The following is a 21,558-nucleotide window of genomic DNA, read 5'->3' as shown; positions in this document are numbered from 1 at the left end:
AGCATGGTGGAGGAAGAAGCCACCAGAGATCAAGTGAAACCATAAAGAGAAGAAAAAAGCCAGAACTGAAATAGAGAAGTTGGGCCAGGAATGACTGTCTATGCTGTAGTGGGAAGACTCTGGGTCTTGGGGTGGGAGCCTGGGTTCTGTCCCCTGCTGCATAACCTCTTGGCAGAATGGCCTTGGAGAAGTCACTTATCTCCATTGAGTCTTTTTTTTTTTCCATCCGTGAAGGTGAAAATAGTCAACGCCAACCTCACAAAGCTGTTGGCACGATTAAAGGAGGGTACTTTATGGTTGGTGCCTGAGCATCCAATCAGTACTGAGGGAAACTCTTCTGCCCATAGCAGTCCAGGACAGAGCACTGTGGCAGACAGAAGCAGCGCTACGCCGCCTCGCCTTTCAGCGTGCAGGCCCAGGAATGAGCGAGGCAGTGGGCGGGGAAGACAGGCACGGGGAATCTGGGGACAGATAAAGGAGACTCGTGATGGGGCGAGGCTGGGCTGAAGAGAAACAGATTGGGGTAGAGCTGCAAAGGGAGGGGTCCACTGGAAGGCGAGGGGGGAGGCCGGGAAGAGAGAGGGTGGGAAGGCAGTGTGAGATGGGAGGGCAGTGTGAGAAGAAAAGCAGGCTGGGGAAAGAGGGATTGGAATGCAGAAGGAACTTGGGGAAGGAGGAAGTCCTGCAGGCGGGAGGGAAAGAAGAGAGGGAAAATGGGGATGCAGTGGAGGCGGGGGACAGGCCGCGAGAGGGAGAGGATCCCGGTAGCAGACGAAGAAGTGGAGCAGCTAAAGCCTGCGTCAGAAGAGGTTGGGGACTGCGAGAGGAGAGGCTGGGGCCTGCAGGGGAGCGCAGCAGCTTTTAGCATCGATCCAAACTCTAAAGACTCGTGGCCTTTGCCTGACCTCGACGGTCGGGAATAGACGCCTGTCTTTGTGGAGAGCGATACCCCACCGAGCAAACGGGGCTGTTCCGAGCTGGGCCCTGCGCCTGGCCTACGGCGAGGCTTTTCTGGCTCCGGGCTGGCCCCTGAGGGGCGCAAACGGCAGGCCTGGCAGTTGGGGCCGAAGAGGGAAGGTACCACCGCCCCAAGGCAGCGCGCAGCCTGCAGCAGAGGCGCCTGCTCCAAGCCGTCTCTGGGGGGCGCCGCCGCCGCTTCCCTCCTCCGGGGCCGCTCGCTCCCAGGAAAGTGGAGGCGGCTGGCGAGGACCGAGAGCCGGGGCCGCGCTGCTGAGGGACCACACCTCCGGGAGTTCGAGGGGGACCCTGGAGCGGCGGGCCAGCCTTTGCTCCCCGGCCACTGGCCGACCGCGCCCGCCTTCGCCCGGTCAGCGCTTGCGGCCCGCGCGGCGCGCACCGCCAGGCAACCCCGCGCGCGTCCCGCGGGGGCGCTGCGTCTTCCTGCCACACCAGCGCACCGCGGCCCCTCTCCCCCACACCTCCGGCCCGCACCACCCGGCTCTCCTCCCACCCTCCCCACCCCTCCTCTGCCCTCCCTCTCCATTCCTCCCCTCCCGGCGAGGGGCGGGAGGGGGCGTGGCGGGGCCGGGGTTTGTGTGGCTGGGACCCGGCTCCTCGCACTCCGAGTCCGCCCGAGGAGCCGGGCCCCGGCCGCTGTCCAGCCGCTCCGTGCCCCGCGCGTCCTGCGCCGCTGCCACCGCCTCTTGGGGAGACGCAGCCACTTGCCCGCCATGGATACTCCCAGGGTCCTGCTCTCGGCCGTCTTCCTCATCAGTTTTCTGTGGGATTTGCCCGGTTTCCAGCAGGCTTCTATCTCATCCTCCTCATCGTCCGCAGAGCTGGGCTCCACCAAGGGCATGCGGAGCCGCAAGGAAGGCAAGATGCAGCGGGCGCCGCGCGAGAGTGACGCGGCCCGGGAGGGCCAGCAACCACAGCCGCCGCCTCAGGACAAACCCCGGGCTCAGCAGCCCCGGGCGCAGGAGCCGCCAGGCAGGGGTCCGCGCGTGGTGCCCCACGAGTACATGCTGTCAATCTACAGGACTTACTCCATCGCTGAGAAGCTGGGCATCAATGCCAGCTTTTTCCAGTCTTCCAAGTCGGCTAATACGATCACCAGCTTTGTAGACAGGGGACTAGGTAAGTGGCAAAGAAGACGCTCGACTCCCCTCCCGCTGGAGCTCCGCAGCCAGGGCTCTCTTCCCGCCGGAGGCTGCATTTGTGAATTCCCTTCCCGCTCTGGACACTTCCCCTTTACTTTTCTTAAATTGTTTTTCTCAAGCCCGAGTAAGTTTCTGAATGCGGCTGCAGATTCTATTCCAGTCTCTAAACCTCCCTCTCTTTTCCCCCCTTTCTTTTTCTCTCCCTTCTTTCCTTCTTCCTCTTTTGCAGAAGGCAGCGTGGTTGCCCCTTGTCTGGTGGCTGGTGGGGGAAACGTGGAGGACGGGAGGCAGCAGGCAGATGAACCCGGCTGGAGAGGGGTCGGGATGGGGACTGATGGAATCGGTGTCTCGGGATACTGAGTTCGCAGTCTTAAGGCCTGAGCTGCTGGGGCAGATCTAGGGTATGAGGGAGCCTTGGAAAGCCCTGGGCAAAGCCGGCACTAGGGAGTTCCACAGTCTGTGGAACTAGTCCGCGAGCGGCGTCGGGCAGCCCCCTGGACCTGACGCCGCGCGGGTTTTCCATTGGTCCCTGCTCTGGGTGCGGGGATGGTCAGCCGGGCTGGAGCCCTGCTCCCTCCGGCTTTTTTGCTCCAGCGTGGTGCTCCCGGCTGCTCCGAGGCCTCAACACCAGTGGTTTCTGCAGATGCGGCGGCAGCAGTTGGGCGGGCCGGGACAGGGACGGCTAAGTTCGGAGGTTGTGGGTACTTAATACACAAAGGTATATGGGTATGTCCATCCACCTTTCTCAGCCAGGCGACGTTCCTCTCTCTGCGCTATTCCTGGGCGCTGGTGGGGGTCGGGGAAATCCCTGGTACCCTCTGTGGGAACGCCTGCATGTGTGGGTGTCTGCGGAAACCCTTGCGGCCCCTTCTTGCCACCGGCGTTGATCTGCAGCGTGGCCAGTGCCCTCAAGAAAACCTCGCACCACCTCTGGTCCCAGAAATTAGGGAAGGATCCACAGGCATCGGAAACTCAGCTCCTAAAGGAGAGAGACAGTAATGTGGAAGGAGGCAGGAAAGGAAGGGAGAAAAAGGAAAGGAAGCGAAAGAGAAGGAAGGAAGAAAATGAGGGGATAAAAGAGATTTAGGCAGATATCCACTCCCCCATCCTCCCTAGACTTAGCTCCATAACTTTGACCCGCTCCCAGTTAAGTGGGGATGCCCGGAAACCTTGCAGCGCTGGGGTTCGGGGTTCGGAAGCTGCTTCAGTCACTGCTACCCTGGGTGCTCGCACATCTCCTAAGCTTTTTAGAGCAGGCTAACGGCCCCCCGCCCCCAGCCCCGAGCTCTTCCCCGGCTCCAGTCCCCGCCTCTCACTCATAGTTGCGTTCCTTGCTCGAGGGTCCTGCCCGCGCCGGGTTCGCCGCTGCAGCCCGAGGTCAGCGAGGTTCCTGAGCTGCCGAAAGGTCCAGAGGGCAAATTAACGCCGGGTATTTTATGATGATTTTAGGACTACTAAAGTCACCTTTGCAAAGACACGTGGCTTCTTCGTAGTAGCGCAACTGAGTCCCTGGCCTCCGTGCTGCCCGTGCAGCTCGCCAACCCTCCCCACGACGCACGCCTTGCTACAGTTGTTTCTGTCCCTCCAAGTCCTCTGTTAATCTTGCACTTTCTCTACTACAATTGCGGAAGGAGGCTAAGGAAGCTCAGAGAAGACTGCTCAAGAGGCCCTTCCTCAAGAGAAGAAGTCCCAGAGGCCTAGGCTGGCCGGCGGTTGGGCGCGGATTTTCTTTGCCCGGGAATGAAGTGGCAAGAATCTCTGCCCCTCCCCCAAGTGGGCACCCTAACTGGTTCGCTGCGCCCTGTGAGTTTGGCACAGGACCAAAAGACCCTGCGGGCTGTTCGGAGGTATCTCCGGAAGCCTGTGGCATTCAGACAAGGGTTGGGGAAAAGTCTTGGGGGGCCCCAAATCCGGCATAGACGCGAAATCACTTTACCCTGGTTTGCCCTGTAGCCTCCCCACCCCCATCCCCGCCACTGCGCTGTGAGCCCCCGATCCTGGAGATAGAGGAGGGATTGCATGTGCACCCAGTCTGGGGAGGCCTCTGTTCTCGAGCTAAGGCCTCCAGACTAGCGGGACCGAGATCCACAAGTACCGCTACAACCCCGGAATGCGGTGGAGGGCAGGGGATGCGAGCGGTCCACAGTGGGAGGAGACGCTGCATGACCACCTGGACGGCAGCTTCAAAGGCGCGGTCTCCTCCGTGTCTCTGGGTTCTCAGAAAATGCGAAGAAAGGCAGTTCGTTGACTGGGAAGGCGGTGCGGCTTGTCGCACGCCGCACGGGGGTGAAGGAGTGCGGAGTCGCGGGCGGGAGGGGTGCGCAGAGGAGGGGGTGCGTTGCTGGCTGCAGCCCCAGCTTGATAAAGGGAAAACCTCACTTTCCCTCTCACTGATTTTGATTTGATGTGTCACCGGCGGTGACCTCAGGCTGGACCTTCCGGGGCTTGCTTAGCATCGGGCCCCTGATTGGAGTGTTTCAACTCAGCGATCTAATTGAGGGTTCATGTCATAACACATCAAACGGTGTCTCGTCTCCCGTGATGGAAGGGACCCGCCAGCCGCGCATCTCCGGCTCCTGGCAAGGACTTCCGCCCCTCTCACGTGGGGCTCTTAACCGCGCCAAACCCCCTAAGGTCCCCTCCCCCAACGCGTGGACTGCCTGGCGAGGAGGAAAGAGCAGCGGCCCGCCTAGAGCTGGGCCAGCAGCGCTAACTTGGCGCCTTGCCTAAGGGATGTTTAAATCGCCGTCGAGTGGGGCTGGCCTGGCTCGGTGGAGCCGGGGGTCCCCCAAGGGGAGGAGCGAAGAAAAGGAAAGGAGCCCCGAAGCCAGTCCAGGAGGCGTGGGCGACTTGCTCATTTACAGTATCTGTAAAAAGCCTTCCTTACCCCGGAAACCCCAAAGTTACACCTGAAGCCTGTGGTTGAGAGTGGGAGAGCAGGCATAAACTCTGCCCAAAGTGAATGAAGGACGCTTTAGGTTTATAAAGAAAGCAAGTTCTGTACTACCCCATCCCAGACCACTTCTCCCTATCCTCCAGGAGGAGAACTTATTGGAAAAAAAAAACAAAACTGAAACAGGTCCCTTCTTTCAGTATGCTCTCCAGACACCCAGGAGTAATAATAGTAACCACGATTTGTTGAAAATTTACTGTGTACCAAGTATTGCACTAAAATTTGTTACATGAATTATCTCGCTTAGTTATCACAACCACTTCCTAGAAAACGCTATCATCACCACGTTTTACAGGTGAAGTAAAGAAGACAGAGGAGTTAAGCAAGTTGCTCGAGGTCACACAGCTAGTGAGAGGTGGGGCTGATATAAGATTCGAGACCCTCCATGTTTAACTAGAGCACTGTATAGATAGTTTCAGTGGTGAGGTGGTTTCTAGTGGATGGTGACAAGAAGCAGAAGTCAAAAAATGGAAAGATTTTCCCCCAGTCTAATATTTGTCTGCAGTCACTTAAGACCTAGTTAGGAGTGTGAGGGTCTGAATTTTGGTGTGCTTTGCTTCCTCCTGTTTTTATTTTAGCAGAGGCACAAACCATATTATCCCTGATTTTTAAAAATGCTCTTATATTGTGCTTTAAAAATGATGTTGGATCCATAAAGGTGAGAAGGTGTGTGCCTGTGTGTTTCAGTGCCATCATGGGATGAGAATGGACAAGGTTGGATATGGTGAAATTACAATTTGCTCATGAAATAACTCATTAAAAGGCTACTAGTACTGGGGCCCTGGACCCCCAGCCCTGGGGCCTGGGAAAGCCAGACAATTAGTTCTATGAATTCAGCAGGCCTGAGAGATAGAGGGGAGGGAGGAAGGGGGGGGGGAAGAGAGAGAGAGAGAAAGAGACTGACTGATTCAGACTTTCAGTTTATGCAGTGAAAAGTGCCTCATAATTCTAACAAGGAGAAAAAACAACTCTCAAGAATGAGAGAACCGAAATGAGTCTAAGACTATTGCTGTGAGTTAGGTTTCCAGATGGCTTTGAAATAAGAATACCCTTTACTTTTTTCTTGTTGTAATAATATTCTCAAAAAGGAGGCAGTAAGGAACAGATAAAAAACAAAACGAGATGAGAACATCCTTGAAGAACTTGATGCCCTAGAAATAACTCTCAGGACAGTTTGCCACTGATTGTTTGTTGGCTTCTCCGTTCACCTTCTGGGTCGTGATTATCAAAGGGCATGATTATCAAAGGGCAGAGCAGGACCATTCCGGGAATAGCCCGGCTGCGGGGAGGGCATTCAGAGAGTTACATAGTTCCCTCGCGATTGCAGTTCATCGGGTACCTCATGTTATGCAAAACAGCGGGTTTCTGGGTGGACCTGGGCCGCAGAGTGGTGTAATCAACTCAGCAGTGCTTTTGCCGGTACCCTGTTGTCGTTGGCAAACCGAAAATGAAATATAAGCAGGGAAGTATTTTAATGGGGACGGAGGGAATTCACAACTGTTAATTATTTGGTGACCTTGTATTCGATTTGTTTGAGTCCCTTATAAAAACACTAATGCAGACCAGACGGCCAAATGAGGAAGCTAGGCAGAAGGTTCCAATCTGGGCTTTATTTGCCCGGAAAGAGGGAACAGCCTTGGAAAAGGCTTGCTAAGGGTTCAAGTGTGTGCGTGTGAGGGTGCGCCTGCATGAGCGCGGGCACGGGGTTTGCGCCACTGTCCAGGTTCAGGGTCCTCCTCCAGCAAGGTGAACCGGAAGGTCCTGCAAAAAGCCCGGGGATAAGGGAAAGAAGCCTTAAATTAGAAGTTTGTTTTGCTCTTCTTGTTCGAATAACTAAGGCATGTTTAAGGCCACAGACCAAACTCTTAGCCACTGACTTGCTGTTAAACATCAGTTACTGTAGTTCCAATCCTTAAGGCCTTAAGGTCTGCCTTACAGGGAAAAGCAAGAAGATTCTAAAAAGAAAGAAAGACCACCTAGTATGCTCTACAGCGAGAGCGCAGGTTGCGCAGGGATTCTTGGCGAGTTTCCTTGGCAAAGGAGGCTAATCTGAGACGGACATAGCGTTTTCCTCAACGCGGAGGCTCTCGGGCCTCTGGGAGTTTGCGCGGTGGAGTTGCCGATGGGGGAGGGGATCTAAAAACGTGCTCAAACATCCTTGTGGTTTCTGCGCATTAAAAGAAAAAAGTCACTCAGACCACAGATCACGACAGGCCTGGCGAATCCCCCTTCTCCACCCTCCCTACCCCCCAATTGAATCAGGACTTGAAAGCTTCTCTTTCCGACCGGAGAGGATGCGTGTCACCTGGACCCGCGGGGAACGCAGGGCACTGCATCGGAGGCCCTAACACCACATGTTTTTCTTAGCTGGAGTCCTTGAGGTTCTTACACACCTCCTCGAAAGTGGTGACGTCTTTCTGGGGCGGTGGCGGAGAAGGAAGAAGGGAATGAGATGGAGAGGTGGGGAGGAAGATGGTATGATAGAAATAGGGCAGAACGAGAACTTTTGTTTCCTGCTAGGACTACTGCGTGCACCAAAGGCCCCAGAGCAAATCAACAGTAATCCCTGGGGGCTTTTAAGTAAAAGGAAAGGCATTAGTTCGATAACCCCTCGGGTATTGAATAACCCGGGTCAAACGACGCTCTTTGGACCAGGGGACTGAATCGAGCCGAGCCCTCGAGGTGTGGAATGCCGGAATGTGGATTCACCGCGCCATTCCGTTGCTTGACATCCCTCCATCCCCCACCCCAAGGCCTGGCTGTTTATTTTTAAGCTCAAAGTCGGTTAAATAGTATCTCCTGTTTACAGTAATTAAATAAGTCCTCCTTGGACTAATGGGTTCCAGGGTTGCAGTTCTCTGCCTTCTAAGACAGTCCATTAGAATTGCTGGGGACTGAGGGTTGGGTCCACTTGGGGTGAGTGGCTGCAAGAGCTTGGAAGGGGCGGGCGGCGGGCGGCGCTGGACAAGGTTCCTAGGGAAGAGCGCGCGGCGGCGCTAGTGGCCCAGGCGCCTGGGGGCGGGGCACGGTTTAGGGACCGTAGAGTGGGCGTGAAAGAGGCCAGGGGCGGGCCTCTAGCCCAGGCTGGTTTAGCTTGGGGAGAAGGGCAGAGGACGGTTACAGGGGCTGCGCGGGGGATTGGCTTTAGTGGGGTGCAGAGGGCATCCCTTAATAACGTAGGAGCCCAGGGGAATCGGTGCGCCTGCTTTGCAAACCTGGCTTCCAGACAAATTGGTCCAGCCTCCCACTCCGCTTCCCACCCAGCCCACTGCCGCTCCGAAGCTCAGTGTGGAGGGAAATTGACTAGGAATAGACTAGGGCCCGCGAATGTCATTTTGCTAAATTGTTTCGAAAGTCAGACCTAAATGAACTACGCAGACAGAGATTGCGGCTCTCCCTTCCTCCCAGACTGCACCCGGCCCAGCACCTTAAAGAGCACAGCACAGCGGTTTCTCCTGGGCAGGACCCCTGGGTGCTGAGTCCAATATCCTCCCCGCGACTACAAGCCAGTTTGAACCCTCGCCCCCACCTGCAAGCTCAGAACTGGTCAGGGAGCGGAAGTCACATAACATGAACACCCTTCCTTCTACTTTTGATCTCAAAACTGAAGCCATGCAGCCCGATCATATTCCAGCTCCGATGGCAGCTTGAGGATTCCTCCCTTTCCGCTCCCCTAGCCTTCTTGGAGGACCTGGTTGCTCCCCTGGGCTCCGGGGTGACTTACCGGTCGACAGTGCAGGGAAGGCCGCCCCTAGCCAACCTCCCAGGTCTGAGCACCAGGGGAAGGGCAGGCCGCGTGCGCGCGGCAGTGAGATGGGGAGGGAGGGCGCAGCGCGGGAACAGTACCAGAGCTTCGGTTTGGGTTTCATCTGCAGCGATGTCAAATTAAGATTTGAGCCGCTGTGGTCGGGAGCCCAGAATGGGACCCCGTTGAAAAGAGAAGCACAGTGAAGTGTCCTTGATCTCAGCTTTGCCTCTCTGGCCCCTCAAGAGAGCAGGCGGCCATCAGGGTCATTAACTAAGTTCAGGAAAACTGCTTTGTAAATGAATCTGTTTCATCCTCTAGAGACAAAAGGAGTTTCCCTAAAGCGCAGTGGAGCTCCTGATGCGGTGAGCAGCACTCACGGGAGAGGGCTCCTCCCCAGCCAGCACTGCTTGTCAGAAACAGGCACCCTGGGGTTAGAGCTAAGGCCACTAAAGGCGGTGCTGAGGCCCCGAGGTGAGGGGTGCAAAGCTGTTTTCAGTTGGGTGGGATCGGAGGATCCCCTTTCTTTTCTTTCTCTCCACTCTCATTCATTTGCCTCACCTTGAGCCGCAGCTTGCTGTGCCCATACTGGGATTTCTCCCAGGGATCCAGGCAGGCCACTAGACCCACTTAACTTGTGGAGTCTAAAGGCCCAGGTTCCTCAGGAAGAGAAGGGCCTGGGTCTGGAGGCCTGAGGGAAAGAGTGGAAAAGCCTCTCCAAGACTCCGTGGAAGACTTGCCTTGGACCCCTCTGGTCTTTGGAAGGAGAAATACAGGGCAAGCTATTGGGGAGGGCACTGGGGAAGCCAAGAGACATGAGAAAAGCTGGACTGGTGAATGTGTGATGAGAAGGAACACACACTGAAGACAGAACCGCCGACGAAAACTTCAAAAGTGACAAGCACCATAAGCCTGGCCTCATGCTGCAGCCCTCCCCATCAATATGTGTCTGGCCCTTTGCACAGTGAAGATCAGTAACATCTGCCTCCTTATCCCCACCCCAGACTGGCCCTGTGGTCAGTTCATGCCCCCACCAAAGGACACCAAAGTGGAGAAAGAAATGAATTCTCAGGCCTCTCAGGGCTGCACTGCCAGCCAGGGAGTCATTTGGGTTAGCACAAGGGCTGTCACTGGCCTTGACCCCTGAAGAAGAGGAAACCTGCAAGAAGGGCTGGATCCTTGATGTAGCTGGGGTGGAGGTCGTCTGTTCACCTGGCACTGTGGGAGGGACAGCAGTGGTGACAGGGCCTCACAGGACTGAGAAGAATCGGGATGATGAGGTGAGGCTGCAGCCTCCATGAGCCTTGACTTTCACTTGACTTCCGATAAGCAGGAACTGGAAGCGTCTTTATCTTTCCCATGCTTCCTAGCACCTTTCCTCCACTCACTTCTGGAATCTTGTGGAGAGAACTGGACCACAAGGACTGAAGTCCAGAGAACTGGATTTCAAAGGAAGTCAAGAGGAGGACAGGTGCACCTTCCCCTAGAAGATGTAAGTAGTCACAGAAATATTGGCTGCATTCATTGGACATTTCTACGTACCATGCACATCCCTGAGTACTTTGACTCTGACCTTTACAATGATCCTGCAAGGTACAGGTGGTTCTCTCATTTTAGAGCTGAGGCATATGAGGCTGGGAGAGATTATGTGACCCAGTCTAACCAAGGTCACCCAGCCACTAAGTCACAGATCAGGACTCAAATTTATGTCTCTTAGACTTTAAATTCCTATGCTCATTCCACACCATCAGTAGTGACTGACATTTGCGTTCAGAAGTCTTTCTCTCACACCTTATCTCATTTGCACCCCTCTGTGGCCCTGTTAAGTTTCCTCCTAAATTCTCTTCCACAAGTCCATTTCTTCTGCTGAAGGAATGACTGCTGTAGTTCTGCTGAAGTGAGTGACTCTTACCGTCCAGGGATTGATGCCCTCCCTCCAGGCATGGGCAGCATGGAAGAGTTTCTCAGGATTTCTACAAGGCACAGAGATCAGGGCTGAGATGTCTAGGGTAGTGGCACAGATACTGGAGCCAGACTGCCCACTCTACTACTTAGTATCTTGAGCCAGTTCCTCAAGTTGTCTCTTTTAGTTTAGAATGATGGCTGTCTCAGAAGTGGTTTTGAGGATTAAATGAGTTACTACAAGTTAAGAATTTAGATCATGCCCAGCACAGATCTAGTGCCACACCAGCGTTTGCTCTTACGATTATTATGCTGGGGGGTCAGGCATGAATACTGGGGTTAAGAAAAAGCGCCCCGGAAAGGGTGAGTTGTATGGACTGCTTCCCGAACTTACATCTCAGTAAGAATGCTAGCAATGTGTCAGCAGCTTGCAAAGCTCAGATCTCAACAGAGGCCCGACTCAGGATGAGTATCTCCTCAGGGAGACGCCCAGGAGATCCTGTATTCCAGAAAGAGGGTACATAGTTGGCACACGGATTCCCCTTAAAGCCCTTCACACTCCAGGAGGAGGGGTTGGTGGCTCATTTTAAATCACCCAGTGCACCTGGCTCTATTTCCAACCTGATGGACTTTGTCCCCTCAGTGCAGTGCTGAAGGTGAGAGACCTAGTTGAGAAAATGACTCCAAGCCCAGTCATGAATTTTGAGCTTGGAGGTCTTCTTTGTAGAAAAGAAAAGGAGAGAAGAGGAAAGGGAAGGGAAGGGAGGGGAGGGGAGGGGAGGGAAGGGAAGGGAAGGAAGGGAAGGGAAGAAAAGAAATCCTGGGGGAACCCAGCCCACCTTGATTACATTAATGATGAAGGTATGTCCTATTTCCTGGCTCCCTGCCCAAACAGGACCCTGGTAGAGCGGCACGGCTGCAGGACTGGGGTCAGGGCACTTGGAATTAGGACCTTCAACACCTGTCCCTTGCTAGTTTCAAGACAATGGGCAAGATACCTCTTAGAGCTTCAGTTTCTTCATCTATAAGTGAGTATCACAGTAGGCCTGACCTTAGACGTTCGCTGTGAAGATTCAGTGAGAGAGGCCATCAAAGCTCTGAGCACGTGCCTAGCACAAAGTTGGTGCCCTACAAGCGCTCAATGCTGCTCCTGGCTCTAAAATGAGGGGATAAGGGAAAGGCGCCTAGAGTTTATCTTGCAAAGATGGGTGATTCTCCCTGCCTGGGGGTTGGGGATGGGAAAGCCCACTATCTTCTCGACTTTCTGGACAGTGGCCTAGTCGCGGGGCCTGTGCCACCGGAGAACATGGCTGGGAGGCGTGGCGGGACGCCTGGTGAGTAGCTATCCAGGGTCACTGCGTACTCAGAGATGTGAGCCAGGTGCGCGCGGAGGAATCACGTGGAGCCCAAAGTCGGCCGTACCAAGAATCCTGCAAGTCCGGGGAGTTGGAGCCGTGGGTGCACAGCCAGGCGAGTGACAAAATCCAACTAGGACTTCCAAAGGGACCTCAAGCTGAGTATATATCTCAGAGATGTCTTGGGAAAATGCAATGCCGGGCCCTTCCCACCTCCAACCAAAGAAGTTTCTGGTTTTTGGAAACCCTCTACGGGCTAGCCCAAGGAAGTAGCCCCCAGCAGAAGGCTCTGGGGCTGGAGTGGGCAGGCGCACAGAGTCCTGCAGCTACGTGTCCCTCCCTCATGCCGCCCTCCTGGGGCTCAGGTTCCCCGGGTGTCTGGCCTTTGGCGTTGCGGGCATCTTTTCCTTTCCGCTCTGGAGTTTGCCACTCCAACTTTCTCCAGCCACGTACGGTGACCGTGGACAGATGCCCTTTTCCTTTCTAGGCCAGTTTTCTCATTTAAAATGGGTGCAATGGTAATTACCTTGCAAATAGGTACCATTCCTTCTCTTGGTTTCTTTTTTTTTAATTAAAATTTTATTTTTTTACCTTATATTCACCCTAACTGAAAATTTGTACCCTTTGACCAACATCTCCCTTCTTTTAAATTTTTCCTAAATTCTACACCAGAAATATATATTTGAGGTGCTTTCAGCCTTTTACCAACTCGTTGACCATTATGAAGGAGTATCTTTTAACATGCCACGGTTTGTTCCTTCTTATTTTTCTCTCTTCCCCCTCCTTTCTCTACGCAGCTGCCAGGGAACGAAGATAAGCCCAAATCCAGCAATTGTAACTGGAAATGTTTATATGTCTAATATTCAGCAAACACTGTTAACAGATGTGTGAATAAGCTGTAACAAACCAGGTTGATGCAAAGTAAAAGGGAAATAAAAAACTCCCACCATGTATTTCTGGTCAATTTCAATTTAAGGGCCCAAAGCATAGGATTCACTTCCAGGATGTGGGAAAGTGCCACAGATTTTGAAGTGACAAGTGCATGTTTTTTTAGTCAAAGGGGTGGGAGAGAGGATCATTTGATGACATCAGTCTTCATTTATACAAGACTTAATGGGAGAGGAGACTTGTGGAAGGGAGCATGAAGGGCTGGCTTTTTGCCCATAGATGGCTCATGGCAGCTGAGCCAGGCTCTGTGATGCCAGGTCAGCAGGCAGCAGGCAGCAGGCAAAGTGTCTTCAGGGTAACAGTGCATGGTGTTGTATTCACTCCCCAGGTTGGATGCCTCCTCTGAGCTATTTCTGTGATGCAGGTTTAGACAGGTAGGTAATGTGGTCTGCAGGGGAGCTGCATAGAGGAGCCACCTTCTTGGACCTTCTGTTTAGGAGTTAGAGGTTCTGGAGACCCAGAACCAAGAGAATTTGTGGCTGAAAGGATAAAAAAATGGGGGTAGCTTTGGGGGCCACGAATGGGCTGGGAAAGGTAGAATTGACCTGGTCCTGGTGAGTACCGCCTTAGATGCTGCCCTGAGCCCTGTGCTTTGCAGCACCTTGTTTGGTGCTCCTCCCTACTCAGTGGTGAATTCAAAGAACCTAGAGGACAACCCCCAGTTAGATCAGTGGTTCTTAGAGTAATTCCTTGGACCAGCAGAATCAGCATCATCTGGGAGCTTACTAGAAATACAAATTCTAGACCCTACCACAAGCCTCTAGAGCCAGAGAGAATTTGCATTTCTAGCAAGTGCCTATGTGATGCTGATGATGCAGATTTAAAGACCACTGCAGATTTAGTGGCTTTGAGAGTCACTATTCCAGACCAAGCTCCAGATACCTGGGCCATAGAATTCTTGCCCAAATATCCCTGAGCTCACTTGCAGGGTCTGGACAGCTTCTTCATCCATTCAGTTCCCCCGAAGGTAGATCACACCACTGATGTGTGCACCTGTGAAACTGTGCACAGCTTTAGGCTGTGAGCTGGGATGGCCACATGCTCACAGGTGAGGCCCCTTGAAGTAGGTGATGGCGCTAGTGTGGAAAGAGAAGAGAGAAGAAGCTGAAGTCCCATTTGCATTCTTGCAATGAAACCTGGAAAGGGTAGGGGTGGGCTGGTCTTGCTGGAAAGATCATCAGAAATCCTAAGGCTGCAGAATCAGTAAGAGATCTTTCTCTACAGATGCTTGCCTCAGTTTTAACTCAGCTGTGCAAATTAATCATTTATTAGCCCACACACTTTTTTTAAAAGAGTAAAAACAAAAGCAGGCTGATTTCCCCCATATTGCGTGAGAGAGAAATAAATCATAATTCTTTACACCTGCCTAATGCACTCCAGCCAGTGGCAAACCATCTCAAGAGTTGTGTAAGCAAAGATGGAAATGATTTCCTAAGGGAGCCTAGATTTTATCCCTAGCAAGCCCTGCAAATAATTTGGACTCTTTTCCCTTTATACACTGGCCACTTCTGGTTACTTTTAGACTCTAGTACCTGGACTGCAGTGGAGAGGCAGTGGGGCTTAGGGGCTAAATGCTCCAACTCTGAATTAAATAGACATAAGTATGGCTCTTAGCCTCACCACTTTCTGGCTGGCTGACTTTTGGCAATACCTTAATTTCTCCAATCCTTGGTTTTCTCATCTGCAAAATGGGAATAATACAAGTAATTACCTTTCAGAACTGTTCTGTGCAGGTGGATATAGATTAGAAATATGTTATTCCTAACAACATTTAGCTAGTGCAGCAAGTGCCTTAGATTTGCTGCTCTCATCTCATCCCTAGTTTGGGGAGAGAGGCAGGAAGCCAAGCCTAAGGCAGTATGTCCAGAGATCTGGGTGGAGACTGAGCATTGTCAGACACAGGTTTCTTTGAAGGAGAAGAAAGTGTGCTGAATTCTCCCTGATTTTAACGTGACCCTGGTCTGTTTGAAGGTCTTGGCTTCCATAAATCAACTGCCTGCAGCAGCTTTTCCCTTTTCACCTCTCTAACCCTTCCCACACCCCATCTCAGGTTGGGGCATGTGTGTAAGAGTGAACCAGCCAGTGCTACGGTCAGCCCCGAGTACAAACTGGGTGTGGCTGAGGCTCCAGAGCCAGTGCCCCCGGGCTACATCTGGACTGGTAGAGAGGGTTGGATGCTGGGCCCAGTGACACTTTTACTATTGAAATCGACCCAAACTTTACTAGCTTCTGGGGAAGGCTGAGGGCTTTGGGGATTTTTGTATTTGCTGGGTTGTAAATATTTTATGGGAAGGCAGCCCAGGAAAAGCTGGTTAGCTTTCCGCCTTGCACATTGAAGTGGAGTTGGCTTCATGCACAAATGTGTCAAAAAAGAAGTCCAGTTTTGCCTTGGTTCTGAAGAATTTGCCTTGGATTTTAAAAGCCTGTTACACTCCCCTACCTCACCTGTCCTAAATTTCTTTTTCTCATTGATGACCAAACCTTTTATCTTCAGGAATAGTTGCAAAGCGAGAGAATTTTAGATTGGGAGTGGGAGGAGAGATGGGAAAGTCTCTCTCTCTCTCTCTCTCTCTCTCTCTCTGTGTGTGTGTGTGTGTATCTAATTGTCCCTGGCTTAGGTTTTCTGCCTTCCAGGTATATATTTTTCTCATTGACTGCAAGATGTTCTCAATGGACAGATGTAAGGTGTGTGTGTTTGTTCATTTGTCACCCCCTGCCCCCAATACTTCTGAAACTTCATTGCTCTTTTGTTTGTTGTTTAATGATTGGTGAATAAATAAATAAATCTCTCACCAGCTCTTCCTTCTGCCTGCACTGTGTTGGACCCACCAAAACCGCCTGATGGGCAGCAATGTTACCCCAGACTAGTGAGTCTAAACTAGAACTGCACCTTTAAATCATCTTGGAGTTAAAAAAAAAAAAGCAAACAATAAACAAAAACCCCATGCCCAGTCCTGTCCTTAGACAGTGATTCAATAGGCTGAATCAAGCCCTGGCCCTGGCCCTGGCAGTTTTTCAGTTCTCCAGGACATTTTAGTGGGCCAGATTAAGACTCGCTGTCGTAGAAGTTTCCCACTTACCTGACCGGCGTGTGCTCCAGGTCAGGAACCGCCCTAGGCACTGAGGGGAGCAAGGTGGACAATGACATGGGCCTAGCTCCTGTGGGTTGGTGGAGGCAGACAGAGTGTTGCTGGGAAGGGCAGACTAATAAGGAGATAAAAATAAACAAGGTAATTGTAGATAATCCTAAGTACTTGGAAGATAATCAAGCCAGTCCTGTGATAGGGACCTGGAGAGCCTACTTTAGATCAGGGTGGTCAGGGATGGCTACTTGGAGGAGGTGACATTTGAGACATGAACGAGAACGAGCCAGCCCAGCCTGGAGGAGATGTGGGGGAAGCGCGGCCCAGGCTCGAGACCACAAACGGCACATTAGTGGTTACGAAGCCTTTTGGGGGGAAAACGCGGTAGGCCGCCGCCGCCTCGCCAGCAGCCACCGACTTCCGCCCTGAGAGTCCGGAGCTGACGCGGAGGAGGGGGCCTGCCCTGGCGCGCCCCCTTCCCTGCGCCATGCACCAGCCAGATGGGGAGCCGGGGTGGTCAGGCCCCGGGCCGGGCAAGCTGGACTCCCCGGCCGACCTGCCCCCACTCCCCGCCCTTTTCCTCCCGGGGCGGCCGAAGAGCACCGGGCTGATCTCCCCCTTAAGTGAAACTGACTGTAATTATTTTTTATCTCGCAGACGATCTCTCGCACACTCCTCTCCGGAGACAGAAGTATTTGTTTGATGTGTCCATGCTCTCAGACAAAGAAGAGCTGGTGGGCGCGGAGCTGCGGCTCTTTCGCCAGGCGCCCTCAGCGCCCTGGGGGCCACCAGCCGGGCCGCTCCACGTGCAGCTCTTCCCTTGCCTTTCGCCCCAGCTGCTGGACGCGCGGACCCTGGACCCGCAGGGGGCGCCGCCGGCCGGCTGGGAAGTCTTCGACGTGTGGCAGGGCCTGCGCCACCAGCCCTGGAAGCAGCTGTGCTTGGAGCTGCGGGCCGCATGGGGGGAGCCGGAAGCCGGGGAGGCCGAGGCGCGCGCGCGGGGACCCCAGCAACCGCCGCCCCCGGACCTGTGGAGTCTGGGCTTCGGCCGGAGGGTGCGGCCTCCCCAGGAGCGGGCCCTGCTCGTGGTATTCACCAGATCCCAGCGCAAGAACCTGTTTGCAGAGATGCGCGAGCAGCTGGGCTCGGCCGAGGCTGCGGGCCCGGGCGCGGGCGCCGAGGGGTCGTGGCCGCCGCCGTCGGGCGCCCCGGACGCCGGGCCTTGGCTGCCCTCGCCCGGCCGCCGGCGGCGGCGCACGGCCTTCGCCAGTCGCCATGGCAAGCGGCACGGCAAGAAGTCCAGGCTACGCTGCAGCAAGAAGCCCCTGCACGTGAACTTCAAGGAGCTGGGCTGGGACGACTGGATTATCGCGCCCCTAGAGTACGAGGCCTATCACTGCGAGGGTGTATGCGACTTCCCGCTGCGCTCGCACCTGGAGCCCACCAACCACGCCATCATCCAGACGCTGATGAACTCCATGGATCCCGGCTCCACCCCGCCTAGCTGCTGCGTGCCCACCAAATTGACTCCCATCAGCATCCTATACATCGACGCGGGCAATAATGTGGTCTACAAGCAGTACGAGGACATGGTGGTGGAGTCGTGCGGCTGCAGGTAGCGGTGCCTTTCCCGCCGCCTTGGCCCGGAACCGAGGCGGGCCAAGGTCCGCCTTGCAGGGGAGGCCTGGCTGCAGAGAGGCGGAGGAGGAAGCTGGCGCTGAGGGAGGCTGAGGGTGAGGGAACAGCCTGGACGTGAGAGCCGGTGGGAGAGGAGGGAGCGCAGCCTTCCCAGTACCTTCTACCTGCCAGCCCAGAGGGAGATACGGATTTTCACACCTTGCCTGGCCACCCTGGAAAAACAAGCCAAGGAGGATTTCTTTTGTTCTGTTTTTTTTTTTTTCTCTCTCTCTCTCTCTATTACTGTGGCTTTGGATTTCCTTATGTGTCTTACAGGCTTTGATAGAAGGGGGAGGGGAGGAAAGATGCATACCCGTTTCTCAACTGCTCCATGGATTGAAAAAATAACAGTTTAAAAAGGGAAACAATATGGGAGGAAGAATCGCCGTTGACCGCATCTTGATTTGGCTGGTTTTTACATGTGTAAAGAAGGCGGGGTCTCTGGCCATGTCATAGCCCATGTCTTGTGCCCTCTCACACAGAAAGTGTTAGATAGGGAAATTGGCAAAAGGAATAGTTAAGTCAGGAATGGTCCTGCTTGTAGGAGAGCTTTGAGAGAGGTGGGCCCGCGGTCACCCATTTGTGTACTCTGTGAGTTTACCAGCTCTGTCCTGGCCTCTTTCGGTACCAGGAACTGGCAACCTTCATCTCACTCCTGAGGGCCCAGGTCTCTGCCTTCATTGTTGCTTTTTCTGGTGGGGGCAAGGGGAACTGGTATGGATGGAATGACAAGAATTAGTCCAAATGGAACCCCCTGAAGGATAGTGAGAAACCACAAGGCCTGCCTCTGACTGGGGTTGACGCGGAGGTGCATTAGCCCAGGCTGGAGGTTGCCCACCCAAACGCCCTTTCTGATTCTAATTGATTTCTTTCAACAGAATTTGCCAAAATTCAGTCATGCCCTTCTGAGGGGAAGGTGATTTCCCAGTTCAAAAAAATGGGCAGGAGTGGGGAACAAAACAACATAAGAGCTACAAAGGAGGGAATAGAAACCAAGAAGTAGAAGGAGTCCCATCAGGAGGGAAGATGGTGGGCCTCAGGGAGGATGAGGATCAAGGGACAGGCCAGGAGCCAGGAGTGGGGAAGGGAGGGATGAAAGGGGACACAAGTCCCTGTCTCTGAAGTTTCTTTAAAATCTAAGTTCCCTCCCCTCTCTTTGACATTCCTGAAAGATTACCAGCCAGCAATAGCCCAGGGCTCCCCCAAAAGAATTGTTTCAGATTGTAATTATCAGTTAGGCAATGTTTTTAAAACTTAGTAATGAGAAACTGTGAAAAGAGCCAAGTGTTACATTGAGCTTGGGGTGGGAGATGGGGAACAGGCAGTGAGGAAGGAGACAGGGGTGGAATTCATCTTCTGGGAGGAAGCTGGAGAGAGCACAGTGAAATTGAAATATCCATTCCCAGATAGTCAAAAACATGAACTTTCCCCCAGCCTGCACCAGTATTGTTTTCAAACATTGCCCATGAGTAGGCCCTTTGAAGAGTTAGCTTCCTCCTCATCTTTGACTATAAAATTGTTTAATCAATGGAATTTGTACCAGCCCTTAAAAAAAGTTTTAGTTTTTCCTAAGTGATTTTGCTCTCTTCCAGTCTAAACCTGTTGCTTGTTTGGTTCAGAGAACTACAAACTGTCAAAGAAAGGGTGGGGATGATAAGAAATGCTAATATAAAAATGCTAAGTGAAAAAAAGACTTGGCCAGGAGAAATAATTTAAAATGCACATTTGCTTTGGATGCACTGTTGTTCTGTTAAGGCTGTATATATTTGTTTATTTAAGGTGACTGAAAGTGCAAAGAGGAAATGGACAGCATGCAATTCATCCTAATGTACAAAACGTTATATGCACTCAAATGTTATAATTTCTAATATTTTTAAAGTTTATATTCGAGTTGTACAAAGTTAAGCATTAATCAGATATTTCATTTTTTCATAGTTATCATTTTCTTAAATATTATTACAAAATTTTAAGTCTGTCTAATGGAGAGTTTTTTTTAAACTGTCTACCTCATATAATACAAGTATTTACAACACTAAAGTTACCAGAGGTCAATGAATAATCAAAACATTTTTTACAGTACACCTTTCCTGGATGATATGCAATCGAATGCTATATTATTAAACGCATTTTTCTCCTTAATAACTCAGCCTGGTTTATATGGATGGATTTAGACAAATCCTTTTCTCACAGAATTATTGTCAGAGGTAGTTTGTTCCAGTATGGGACTGAATGTCTGAAAACAAACTGATGATTTTAAAAATCTGTCATTTAGTGCATTACACTTTTTCTTCATAACTCTTCAATAACTCCTTTTTCATGACATTTTTATTCACTAGAATAAGGCCAAATCCTTGTCACCTATTAGACCAGTGTTTATAAGCCTGTCCCTCATCCCAGCACTTCAAGAATCCAAATAGAAATTGGATGATTTCTTAGTTTCTTTAGTGTTGAAAAAACCAAAGCAGTAATGTTGAGGTAAGAAAGTGGTTACTTAAGTCAACCAAGATTGTCAGTGTAATTACTCTTTACCTTTGTGGCATACTGGAGGCAGAAGATACAAATGTTTTTCTGTGCTTGCTGTGAATTGGGGAACTCGTGTGAGTGTGAGCACTCACTCTATCAGGCATGATGTTATTCTACACATGTAGAATCTCATTTAAAACCCTCAGAGGTAGATATTATTATAATCCCCATTTTACAGATGAGGAAACCAAGGTGCAGAGAATTTAAGTAACCTGCCTGTGGGCATCCAGCCAGGGAATTGTAGTTAGGATTTAAAATTAGTTCATTTAGACTCTAGAGCCTGAGGAGTTAACCACTGTACAGTTCTGTCCCCAGATCATCTACCTGCTCTCTGATTGGTCCCTAAATATTGACGTGGGGAATGTGCAGTTAGCTACAATCCTTAGGGTTGGTCAGCTGGCAGAGGAGGAGATGGTACAGGGGCCAGCAGCATTGCCTGACGTTTTGGAGTGTGTGAATTGTAACTGCTGGCATACGGGCAGCTGAAAAATGGGTACGGGTTGCAAAACTCCTTGAATCTTTAGTTTTGGGCTTGGCCCAGTAAACCTGTAGTTTAAGCCATTACTGAGCTTTGGTTCTCTACTCTTTGCTGGGACTGCACTGGGTGTGATTTTTATGAGTTTTGGTTGTCAACACAATAGTCAATTTACAAATAGGTCATGTTTCAAAAAACTGGTTGCAAGTGGACCCTTAGAACGAAGAAACATTTTCCCGTGGACACAGTGATTGTTTGAGTTTCCAGGTCATTTTGCAGAAACTTTATTTACCCAAATGGAACTTTTTAACAAAGCAATTTTGACTTCTGAGTTTTGAGAGGACATAATCACCTGGGAAAGTGGAAAAGAGACTGTCTTTTCTGGGTGGAAGCTGCTTTTGAAATAGTTGAGAATTCTTTGCATTTTTGCACCACTCTTTTTATACCTGGCACCCAATTTGCCCATGAATGCCCTGAGGACTACCAGCCTTGTACTTTAATATGTTCCCAATCCAGAGATTTCCCTTTTCTGAACAAATATTTTCATGTCCAAAGTTGTTTTTCTTTCTTTCCTCTATTAGTTTATTCCTTAACTCAGGTGTTAGGAAAAGCACAATCTGATTGAATTACATGAAGATGTAAATATCTCCTAGCCTTTAACCTTAGAGACATTTGTATTTTAAGAAGAAAATCCTGGTTAACTCAGACTTTTTGGGAATGATGTGAAAAACTCCAGAACATAGAGGAGAAGATTCAACACTCAAGCTACACACAATT

General features: G+C 51.7%; 1 protein-coding gene and 1 long non-coding RNA gene across 2 annotated transcripts; one reads left to right on the top strand and one right to left on the bottom strand.

Annotated features, from left to right (window-relative positions):
* Window positions 1-1,577: 1,577 nt before the first annotated feature.
* Window positions 1,578-19,922, top strand: GDF6 (growth differentiation factor 6). Its single transcript, XM_032758473.2, has 2 exons — window positions 1,578-2,097; window positions 16,764-19,922. The coding sequence occupies exons 1-2, from the start codon at window positions 1,692-1,694 to the stop codon at window positions 17,723-17,725; spliced, it is 1,368 nt and encodes a 455-aa protein (XP_032614364.1). The 5' UTR covers window positions 1,578-1,691; the 3' UTR covers window positions 17,726-19,922.
* LOC131384176 (uncharacterized) lies at window positions 13,057-16,967 on the bottom strand. Its single transcript, XR_009214755.1, has 4 exons — window positions 16,741-16,967; window positions 16,104-16,227; window positions 14,675-14,704; window positions 13,057-13,502 (listed from the first exon to the last, which is right to left on the bottom strand). It is a non-coding gene; the product is annotated as an uncharacterized LOC131384176 (long non-coding RNA).
* Window positions 19,923-21,558: the final 1,636 nt, after the last annotated feature.

This window comes from Hylobates moloch, unplaced genomic scaffold (genome assembly GCF_009828535.3).
Source record: "Hylobates moloch isolate HMO894 unplaced genomic scaffold, HMol_V3 SCAFFOLD_9, whole genome shotgun sequence".
NCBI classification, from domain to species: domain Eukaryota; kingdom Metazoa; phylum Chordata; class Mammalia; order Primates; family Hylobatidae; genus Hylobates; species Hylobates moloch.
The sequence above is the reverse complement of the archived record's forward strand: the minus strand, read 5'-3'. Positions and strand labels throughout refer to the sequence as shown.

Coding starts and splice junctions, on each gene's coding strand:
- GDF6 (XM_032758473.2), top strand. CDS start 1,692: ATGGATACTCCCAGGGTCCTGCTCTCGGCCGTCTTCCTCATCAGTTTT. Junction 2,098..16,763: donor CTTTGTAGACAGGGGACTAG/GTAAGTGGCAAA, acceptor TTTATCTCGCAG/ACGATCTCTCGCACACTCCT.